This window comes from Chlamydomonas reinhardtii, chromosome 2, assembly GCF_000002595.2.
Source record: "Chlamydomonas reinhardtii strain CC-503 cw92 mt+ chromosome 2, whole genome shotgun sequence".
Taxonomy (NCBI): domain Eukaryota; kingdom Viridiplantae; phylum Chlorophyta; class Chlorophyceae; order Chlamydomonadales; family Chlamydomonadaceae; genus Chlamydomonas; species Chlamydomonas reinhardtii.
In genome coordinates this window covers 8,036,690-8,047,340 of record NC_057005.1, presented here as the reverse complement: position 1 = coordinate 8,047,340, position 10,651 = coordinate 8,036,690, and the positions used below count along the sequence as shown (strand labels likewise).

At 56.3% G+C, this 10,651-nt stretch overlaps 3 protein-coding genes across 6 annotated transcripts in view; 1 reads left to right on the top strand and 2 right to left on the bottom strand.

Moving 5' to 3' along the window:
- The window catches only part of CHLRE_02g141066v5 (uncharacterized protein), a 21,486-nt gene extending 20,475 nt beyond the window's left edge, over positions 1–1,011 (top strand). For all 4 annotated transcript variants that reach the window (XM_043060064.1, XM_043060065.1, XM_043060062.1 and 1 more), the window contains one exon: positions 1–1,011. This exon is cut by the window's left edge and continues 32 nt beyond it. Coding sequence is in view for 2 of the 4 variants with exons in the window: in XM_043060062.1 (XP_042927839.1) it covers positions 1–194 (194 nt within the window). In the remaining 2 variants the exon portion in view is untranslated.
- Positions 1,012–4,203: 3,192 nt separating this feature from the next.
- CHLRE_02g141046v5 (uncharacterized protein) lies at positions 4,204–6,795 on the bottom strand. The gene is made up of 4 exons (XM_043060060.1): positions 6,775–6,795; positions 6,203–6,323; positions 5,888–6,069; positions 4,204–5,423 (listed from the first exon to the last, which is right to left on the bottom strand). The coding sequence occupies exons 2-4, from the start codon at positions 6,279–6,281 to the stop codon at positions 5,382–5,384; spliced, it is 303 nt and encodes a 100-aa protein (XP_042927832.1). The 5' UTR covers positions 6,282–6,323; positions 6,775–6,795; the 3' UTR covers positions 4,204–5,381.
- CHLRE_02g141026v5 (uncharacterized protein) lies at positions 6,794–10,625 on the bottom strand. The gene is made up of 3 exons (XM_043060059.1): positions 10,273–10,625; positions 10,147–10,206; positions 6,794–9,760 (listed from the first exon to the last, which is right to left on the bottom strand). The coding sequence occupies exons 1-3, from the start codon at positions 10,337–10,339 to the stop codon at positions 9,714–9,716; spliced, it is 174 nt and encodes a 57-aa protein (XP_042927833.1). The 5' UTR covers positions 10,340–10,625; the 3' UTR covers positions 6,794–9,713.
- Positions 10,626–10,651: the final 26 nt, after the last annotated feature.

Genomic DNA, 10,651 nt, shown 5'->3' with positions numbered 1-10,651 from the left:
CTGCGCCGCTGACGCACTGGCGTATCCAGTTTCACTGGCGGCCGGCGCCTTCCCGCCCTCCTCAACACCTGCACCTGCGCACCCCATCACCTGCGGCTCTGGCGCTGCGTCGAGCTGCAGCACGTCGAAGGGGACACGCAGGGGGTGCTGCTTGCCCGGCGTGTCGGGCTTCGCGGCGCAGCTCGCTTGCGTGATGCCATGCGTCCCTACTGATTGCATTGGAAGCGCGGATAGGCGCTGTGAGGTGTTTGAGGTCTTGTAGGCGCTAAATGGTTCGCAGTGTTGGCTTGCGCTGGTGATCCGCTGGGCGGACGCCGAGTGTAGGGACCGCAGGCATAGGCTTTGGCCATAGCAGCGAGTATTGTTAAGTGAGGTACTAGCAAAGCTTGCGGGTGTCATTCTTGTTTGTATATTGCTTCGTCCCAGGTGTAGTGTAGATTTGCATTGGCTCTCAACGAGTTTTGGAGGGTGCCATATCCTATTGTAATGTAGTGGTAGTGCTCCTAATATCGATTGATTATCGAGGGGCCCTATGAGGGGGTCAGTCGCGTGTCGGTATTTAACCTTTGTTCGGTTTGTTCTACCAAATTGGTATTCTTCTTGTCTGGGCGTATCTAATGAGTGTTCCATGAGTTTGTGTCTGGGAGGGCAGGTCGCTGGGGAAGGCTTGGGCGGTGAGGAGGGTAGGAAATCCGAAAAGTTGCCGGTGGCCTCTGGTTGTAAGGGTGAGCCGGGTACCCTGCCGAGCCAAATTTGGCTGCGTGCGCGGGGGGTTGAAGCTGCCTGGGGCGGGTCGCTGCGGCAGTCCAGATGCCTGCGCCGAGGGATGGCAGATGCCTGCGCGACCCCGCGCCATCAGCACGGATGCCTGCGCGAGGCATTGCAGATGCCGCGGCGCCCCTGCTAGCACATCTGAGCTGCCTATTGTAGCCACCTAGTTGCTTGGTAAAACGCCGCAAGAGGGTCTGAAATGGGTAACGGGCAGTGTGTAGGGGTATGCCAGCACTCCGGCACGCACACACAGCCACACTGCTCAGCCGAGAAGTTAAGGGCTTTGACCATGCTGGCCTATACTGAGTGCGTGCTGATATTAAAGCAACCATAACACCTTTATAGATACTTCGAGCTGCAGAACTCTGCTGAAGTTGCGACATTAATGGTCAAGGCTTCCTTCTTTTGGGGCTTGTGGTGCCACAAGAAGGCTACACATAAAGCAGTAGCAAGTTTAAAAACTACTGGGCAAGCAGGGAAACAAAAGGCTCTCTGCGAACCACTGGTTCGCGGGGCGTGACAGCCAACTCGGCGCCGCAGCCAGCTTTCCTAGGGAATACAGCTTGTCACCCAGATAGCAGATATCATGAAATAGATCACAGCAGGCTCCACGGCTTAAACCCAGCTTTAGCGGCCCCAGACCGTGTTTCCATGTCCGAACCCACAGTCTCCAACTAGTTGTCACACTGAGTAAATCGCGCTTTGCATCTCTGCGTGTAGAGTATTATTTAGGAAGCAGGCCGGATTGAGCTGCGTGCTTGCCATGGGCACCGTGGCACACTGGCACCAGCACCAGCACCCACGTGTGTACCGTGCATACCGTGCTTACTGACATTCCCGCAATCTAAACTCGGCACGCTTCGTTTCCGGGGTGGAAACCCACGCCAGTCAAGCTGCGGGGGCATGGCAGCTAAGATGCCTGGGCGGACCGCCTCCGGCATCCCAGATGCCTGGGCACGGCAGCTAAGATGCCTGGGCGGACCATCCCCGCCAGTCGAGATGCGTGGACATGGCACCCCAAGATGCCTGCGCAGGGCTACCCCAGCAATCTCAGCTGCGCGTGCGCGGGGATCAGGTTGCCTCTGGAACTTAGCTGCCAGACCAGACCCACCCCGCCAGATGCCTGCGCTAGGCAACTTTCCCACCCTCCGGCCTGGCCTGCAGGTCTTGAGCGTCGTTCAGGTTTGGGATGCAGGGGTCATGGGTACAGGGCCAGGGTCGCCGGGGCATAGCCAGTCAGGGTCTGGTTCAGCGGTCATGATCAAATTCAGCGGCCGAGGGAGGTGAGGAGCTCCGGGACCTTAGCGTGCCCTTACCATAGCTCGGGATGAACTGGCCGCCCATGTCATCAACGATGCTTAAGAATGCGGAACAGAGAAGCCAAGCGAGCACAACGGTTTAGAGGCCTGGACGCCGGCAGAGCAGAACAGAAAGCGTGAGCAAAGTAGCGACAGCAGTTCAATGACAGTTGCCCATCGAGATAATTGCTGCGCAGAAATGGAACGCAGCCGCATGCACCGCTGAAGAGTGCAGTAACGACGTACTGAAACTTAGCCAGTTCATGAAATAATTGTTTCTTTCTTGTTTTGTTGTTTATCCGAGTGGTTTTGGTAGTGTATATCAGGCTTTCTTGAGTATTGCTGCCATATTGTCGGAAGCTTGTTCAGAAGGCGTTCTGTCTCGTGTGAGTGCACTGCTGTAGACTGGTTATCACGTTTGATATACTGATACCTAGCAATCGCTAACGGGCAAGCTTGGGGGTCATAGAGGGCTTCCGGGAGAGAAGTGTAGCACAATGGCGCCATTTGTTGCCGGCTCCGCCGGAGCTCGGCTGCGTGAGCCCACCCACGGTCTCCTGTTGTCTGAGACAGCTCACGAGATCGAGACCAGTGGTCTACGAGAGCCCGTGATACTCCAGGAGGGTGGATGGGACTCGTCCGCAGCCGTGGGCTGTCCGGCGGGAACTCGTTTGTAAGGCTTATCAAGAGAATGATAAGCACCCATTGTAGGGCCATTTTGGGGTTCAACTCTCCGAATTTCCGTCAGCTCTCAACAGAGTGCTTCCATGTTGGTATCCGCACGTGTTCGCAGCGAGATATCTTTTACTTCAATAACGTGTATGCCCAAACACCACGCACATGCTGACATGCACCGCGTCGGTACGCAAAGAACGTGGCAAGTGCGGTGAATGTTTGTGCGAGGGTGGAGGGAAATGTCAACACGGAAACACACAACGTGCCATGCTACCAGCGAGCTTCCGTGTCAGGTGGGGCTAGCGTGGGGTAAGGGGGAAGGGGGAAGGGGCCCCGGACAAACACACAAGGGCGTGGTGCTACCAGCGGGTGGGTGTGGCAAGTGCGGTGAATGTTTGTGCGAGGGTGGAGGGAAAGGGCAACACGGAAACACACAACGTGCCATGCTACCAGCGAGCTTCCGTGGCAGGTGGGGTACAGGTTTCGCAGGATGATGGCCATGGCCGTTCCCCAGAGTAGTAGCTTCCGCCGGGCCCAGGTTGCGGAGGCTATCTGCCGTGTCACTTGGACCACATAGTTGAGGAGAGCTGGGAGACAGAGGACGGCAAGGATGGATGTCACTGTCAGTGCGAACAGGAGACTGAGGGCTGCGGGGATGGCGGTTATCCCGAGGGCAAGCGCTATTACACACAGTGGGGAGAGAGCAAGAGTGGTGAGTGTAGGACCCCATAGTAGCAGGCTGAGGATTACACCGTTTGCATAGATTTCCGTGTAGATGGAGGTAGTGTGGGTTTCGGTGTGCAGGAGGTGGGTCCAGAGCATATACATGGCCCCTGTCACGGTGATGATGGCGAGGCTGACAATGGCTTTGTCAAGTATGGTGTGTAGTGCTTTGCCAGTCTGGGCGACTGTCTGGTAGGTGGCGAGTCTAGACAGGGTTGCAAGGTGTGTGCCCACTCTGATGGCGATTGCATGGCTGTGCATGGCTGCCCGTACATGCCCTGCTCCAACCCAGTGGAGGTAGACGGCAAGTGCAAGGTGCAGGCGAAGAAGTGGCGAGTTGGCTTGCCCCTTCCCCCGAAGGGGGAGGGGCAATAGCCATTGCGGTCGCATCGAGTTCCCGCAGCGGGGCCCTCCCGGTTATTCCAGTTTTGACTTGAGTTATAACCTTGACACCCGAGCGCAGCGAAATTTGTCGTGCAAATAATGCGCCTTTCTGTGTATGCATTGCAAAGCGTAACATTATGAAAACGCAAGCCATATGCCAGAGCGGGGTAAACGCACAAGCGCAGCGTTTGCATTAGAGCTCCAGCGCAACATACAATATATCACAAATTGTATCGATAATCAAGGTACCCGGCACGGAAGGACGCAAGACGGAGAAATCGACGCGTTGGAGGATCCCGGAAATTGCGCGCGAAAGCGCGAGGCGCAAAAGGTTGGCGCTATCTGTTTTAGTTTCCCCGTAATGACGAATGCCGCGTTCTGTATTCTGCTCGCACATCACCCGGCACATCGGCGTTACTCTCGCCCGCTTACTTCTCGCTGGCTTCCACGCCCTGAGTCCGTGCCCCCGCTGAGTCCGAGCCCCCATCCCCGCTCACTTACCCACCCCCAGCCCGCGGCGCCCTGAGCTACCGAAGGCAATATCATGACCGGTAGTATGGCTGCTCGCAGCCCCCAGCAGACCTATATGATACTTCCACCATCCGCCAGTCCATCCCACCCCACCCCATCCCCACACCGCATTCCGGGGCGCACGGCATGGAGCACCCTGAGGGGGGAGGGGCAAGCCGGAGTACTGCGTAGCGGTAGGTGTTTTCCCAGGAGGCACTACAGTTGTGGGTTGGTTGGGGCCCGTAAGCTGTTTCTGCCATGGAGTGCAGTGCCGAAGCACCGGAGCGCAGCATGGTTCCTCCATGCCGACTGCCCAGGTCGCCCAGCGCAAGCACACTCGTTAACAGGCTCTCTCCAAGCAGCCCGATTGTCTTACTCGCATATGAACGGTATACTCCCTCCGCTGTGCATAACTTTCTCATACCACTCCTGCATGCCTGTGCTATTTTCAGATTTGTAGAAAGGAGTCCCTCCCCCACCGGTTGCAAAGCAGTTATCATCACATTGCATATGTTGGTGCATCCAGGCTTTGGCTTAACCTTTGCGCGCGACAGGAGTCCGCTAGGGCTTCGGTATTGCCTTCGTTCGGAGCTTGTCGGTTGTGGTTCTGTGAGCAAACTCGCATTTTCATAGAGCTGGGAATTAGCTGTAAAATACGGGAGGCCAAGAGGCTCGGCTCGACCCCTTTCTGGGACATCGTCGGCGAGCGGCTCTGAGGCAACTGGTATGTGCTTGGAGCTTATGAGCTCCTCAAAAGACGGGTGTTTTGCGGCAGTTGGGCTTTGCGAAGGTCTCTTTGGCGACATGCCGAAAGGTTCGGCGCCAGCACGCTTGCTAGCTGTGTAGCACGTCGTGTGCAGTATACTGGTATCAAATATGCCTTTCTGAGAGCAGCGATCCGACAAGAGCGTCGCGTTCGCGGGGTTCGAGTGTACTGTGAACATCGAGTGCGCAAAGCTGAAGTTCTCCCTCCACACGCTACCGTGTGCGTGGTTAATTCCATGTGTCGCAATGGGGCCATCAGTGTGGCTTAGGGCTGGCAGCTGTGCGCCAGTTGCCCGGCTGTTGCAAACATGCGAACATCCCCCTTTCGCCGAGCTCTCGGTGCAGGTCGTGAGACCTCTTGCAGACCACTTTTGGATTGGCATGGTACGGTCATGGTTGCCCAATAGCGCGAAAGCGCTGGAATGCCGGGGCGGTCCCCGGTCAAACCAGCGGTCGGCCGCGGCAGAGCCAGACGCGTTCCCAGCCGTGGTCGCGTTGGTTGTCAGCATGCAGAGTGCAAAGCATATCAGAACGCAGATACCTGCGGACTTTCGCTCCACCTTTCGCCGAGCAACCATTTTCCACATATTTCCTAGCGACGAGCTTGCGAGGTTGGTAAGAGGTGTATTTGTATGCATTCTACTTGCTATACCTTGCAGCGGCTGCCCCCATGCGGGTATGCGTGTTCCCCCACTGTAAGCGGGGGCGTCCTTTCCTGCATCCATGTACATAACGCATCCGCCGTTCTGCCCTTGACTTACTGCCTTCGCGATCCGTTGAACGGCGCGGTTGTGCCTCGCGATGTACGCGGCTTTCATACGCCGGTGGGTGCAGCCGCCCAGGGTGTGCGTGCCACCGTCGTCGCATCGGCACAGCGGGCATTCGCCCCCCGCGATGGACTTGCCGTTCTCGTCCTTGCCGCCCTTGGCCATTGCCTTCGCACCTGCAGAGGCCGCGGGCACAGCACGTAGTGTGCAGGTCAGCCGTCAAGGTGCGAGTATGCGTTACCCCGTCTCTTGCTCCATTCCCTTGCCGCCCCGGTCCACACACGAGCCCGGCCACTGCGCTGGACTCACCCATGTTCTTGGCGGCGATGGACTTGCCGTTCTCGTCCTTGCCGCCCTTGGCCATGCAATTCACACCAACAGACGCCATGCAGCCCCGTGCGGCAGCCGAAGAAAGGGTGGTTGGGGTGCGCTGGCCACCTCCCCAATAGTACCACAGGAATGCAGCCCAGCGACGGGCATTGCCGGCTATGCAGGCGGCGTCATAGGCATTGCTTTGAGGGTATTCGGATGCTGCCAGCCACCGCCGTCGTGCTGCTGATAATACTGGCCAGCCGCTACGTGCATTGACGTTGGGCGCGTCTGATATGGGTCCCCTAGTGCTGCAGCTGCGAAGGTGCCCACGCGACCCCACCGTGCCCGCCCCCTCCCTGCCCCGCGGGCAGGGGAGGCCAGCCCACCCCACCTCGCCCTGCCCTGCCCTGCCGCCCGCGCCGCCCCGTGTCACCCCGGCCCGGCCCACCCTGCCCCCCACCACCTGCCTTGGGCCGCCCTGCCCTTCCACAGGTTGCAGTTCTCACAGTTGCTTTGGTTACTTTGAACTCTGGAATGAACTACCCCATGAACCCCATCCACATCCCCACCCTGGCGCCCAGATGAATTCTGATATACCAATTACAATCATGGACAATCAATCACAAGTCCAGACCATGAACGAAGTCCTTACATGAGCCAGCATTGCTTGTCAGGCAGGACGCACGCTACACTGCATCACCGTGCTAAAATCAGCCACACCACCACAAGCAAACAGGTTAACAAGCAAGGTCCCAGTATGTTGTTGCCGTGGCCTGCCTGCCTGCATATGTGCTGCACATGTCTGACACAGGCACCACAACATGCCATGCATGCTTGTCAAAGCCACCACAACATGCCATGCATGCTTGCCATTACCTAACCACCTGCCATTGGCTAACCACCTGCCACGAACATGTCCATGGAAAAGGCTGCACTTGCAGCGTGCCCCCACCTGCCGTTACAACCCAAACTCTGAAAAACAAGGACATGAATATGTGCACACATGCCTACTGCTGTGTCTTTACTCATGCAGCCAATTCCAGGCCCGCATGTGCTCCCGTGCTCCACGCATCACCTCCTGCCACCCTGCGGGACCCTGCATGGTGGGACCAGCTGCGGCATGAACATGCGCCTGCATGCTCTGCCTGTGCTGTGCAACTCCAATCGCAATTATAATGGCACGGTCTGCCGGCCCCCTGTACGCACGGCCCATAGCTTGCGACATGGCTGCAACTGCATCCGCAATGTACCACTGCCTAAACAGCCCACAGCGCTGCTTTGGGTCACGCGGTCCACGCGCACTCAGACCATAATTGATGACAGCTGCCGTTCCACTGCCTGCTGCTCGCCGCTGCGCCTGGTCATGATCTTGAAAAGCAGCTGCAAGGGCTTCAATCTGAGGGCTGTACATGTTCTGGCGAGGCAGGCCGTACAGAAGCAGCACGGACACGTCCTTGTCAACCCGTGGATCCCAGCCCTCCGCAAACCGGCTCCTGCATGCACAGTGCGGTCGTTAGGGATGTACCCAAATTGGCCAAGTTGCTGACCACCCAACAATGACACACCTCTCACGAATAAAGAACAGCAACGGTTTGCTGGTGCTTTGATTCAATGCCCGCTGGAAATCAGCCACAGTTGTGCTGGATGTGCCAACCAGAATGGTGCTGCTGTCCTCCATACTCTTCCAAAGACTCCAACCGTTCCTGTCTTCCTCTTTCCATACATCAAAAAACTTTGTCTGCTTTGACTCTGATGGCAGCACCACTACCAGGCCACGCCCAGCAGCAAGAATGCGTGCAAAAGCCAGAATCTCCTGTGCTGTCTGGATCTTAATATCCCGTGCCAGGTCCTTGTCCTCAAGCTGCTCCTTTGTGAATTCAATGCTCACATTGCTGACCATTGGCATGTAAAATCGCGCATAAAGGTTGCTGATGCCACCAGCAGACACTGGTGGTGTTGCCATGGCACCCTGAATCAAATAGGAGTTGCTGTTACTGGAAGTCAACGAACTCCAGCCCTCCAGTGCAACCATGTAGGGCCGTGCCATGGGGGTTGCCGAGAAGCCCACGACCTTTCTGTACATTGCCTCAAATTCCTGAATGTAAGGTTTGATGTCTTTTGCAGCAATTCCAAGGGTAAACGTCCCCGCTGAGGCCAATCCAAGGATGTACGGCAAGAACCTGAGGTTAAGGGTGCGCCAGATAGGCTGGGCAGACCCTTGCAGCTTGAAGCATTCATGCAGGAGCACTGTAAATGCCTCTGCTGGCCTCAAGCGTTCCAGGTCCACAGGCCTTTGGACATTGTCATCATACATGGTAAACACACTGGCTGCATTGCTGACGAGTAGAGCAGGGTTGTCAAACCCCCAGTCAAGCAACCACTGCCAAATGTCGGACCACTCGAGAAGGACACAACCACGTGTGCACAGGTCACACATACAGGGCTGAGTGCTGCCAGCAGTTGCGGCTGTGTGTGTGCATGACCCCAGAACAGAGGCGTGGCGATGCTCCTGACCAGCTGCATTGGTTCTTGCCACCAAACCCCCATGCACAAGGATGTTAGGCAAAGCAACCAGTGCTTCAAGTAGCAACAAAAGGCTGCCATGGCCAGCCCAGTTGATGGATGCGGAGGGCACAACACCAGTCTGTCTGAAGCTTTGTAACATGCTCCGGAAGTCCCGGCTGAAGGTACTGGCTTTTGACATGATGGCACCCGTTACACTGCTGATGGTCATACATGCCAGCTCCGCGCTGTGGATATCCCGCACGGTTGCCCCCAGCTTGTGAATCTCATCAACCATAATCATGGCATCATGTGTTGAAGATGGAAGGATGTCGCAGCTGCTTTCATGGCCCTTGAGCCTGTGAAACGTGAATCGTCATGTTCCTGTATTGCCCATGCATGGCAGATGCAGGCACCTACCTGGTCTGCATTGCAGCAAGGTCAGCCATCAGGTTCATAGTCCCACAGATGACCAGGTTCTGCCTTCTGCGAACAGCTGAATGCGCGGCCATGACCTGCCCATAGTATGCACACGCCCCAACATGTGCACTTAATGACTCAATGTCAGCCAACCGTGGCGGCCCATAAGTTACGCCTGCCTCAGTGAACGTGCCAGTACTCCAGCGAACATGCTTTTGAGCACCATTAATGTACTGGCAGGGTGATACACCAGCGTGGTCAATATCATTTGTCTTGCGGCCAAGAGCAACCTTGCATGCATCGCTCTGCTGACAGTAAGGCTTTGAACGGACATCTTCATGAGCGCACATGCGCTCCCGACCCATGAGCATGACCACTGATACACCAGGCTGGTTGAGGTGGCGAACTGCATCAAATAGCTGCTCAGAAACCTGCCGTGTAGGTGCAACCAGGCACACAATGTAGGGGCGAGTGTTTTGCGCCATCAATGTATGCAACACTGCCGTGGCAATCCAGGTCTTGCCACTGCCAGTTGGGGCAGCAACAATATGAAGAGAAGTTCCAGTGCTGCAAGCCACCTTGTCAATTAGCATGGCTGCACACAGCTGTTGTGCTGGGGTAGGGTGCTGATCGCTGCGTGTGAGCACACGATGCCGACTTCCATGCACAGAAATCACTGTTGCTGTTGCCGTGTCTGTCAGCGTGAGATGAGAAACCCCTTGTGCTGCTGCTGTGTTATGGTGCATACCTGTGCCAGCAAAATGGTGAGCGCCATAGCATGCAAGTGCCCCCCTTCAAAGCACGCACCGGGCAGTTGCTCTTCACCACCTGATTCACTGCCATTCTCAACAAGGTCAATGTGCTCGGATGTTAAATCCACAACACCGACATTGTGCGCTTGCTGAGGAGGATTACAATACGGCTGTGTGGCTGCATTATCATCGTTGTCTGTGTCACCTGCACAATGGACGCAGTATGTAAGGCAATACATACTGCAGCAGCAGCATACCCTGCCGCACCAGTTATATCTATGACCTCCGCCACGCCAGTGTCCAGCGCCATTGGGGCGGCCTGCTCAACTGCAGGCAAGAAATGAGCATTATTGCATGCAGCTGCACTCGTGTTGACATATTGACACTGCATACCTTTGACTGTCATGGCTACACCACTGCTGGGGCCAGCTGCCGCCCCAGTGGTCTGATTGTGCTGCATAGCTGGTAGGCCGTGTCCCCCAGACAGCACAGGTGCTCCATTCATATCTGCATGTGTTTAGTCAAGCACTGTATTACTTGCAGCATAGCAACACACATTTGCCTCACCAGATGTAACAATAGCATAGGCCTTGTCAAGCTCGTGGCCAATGCTGCTGGTTGGCAGACCACGATCATCCGCAGAAGGCAGGACAGGCACAGAGGAAGAACTGTCCATGATGAACCGGAGCAACACATCCCAACCTTTGGGAGCCTGAGACTTGATGTACACGTAATCCTCCAGTGACCAGTAAGTGGTATAAGTCAGCAGGCC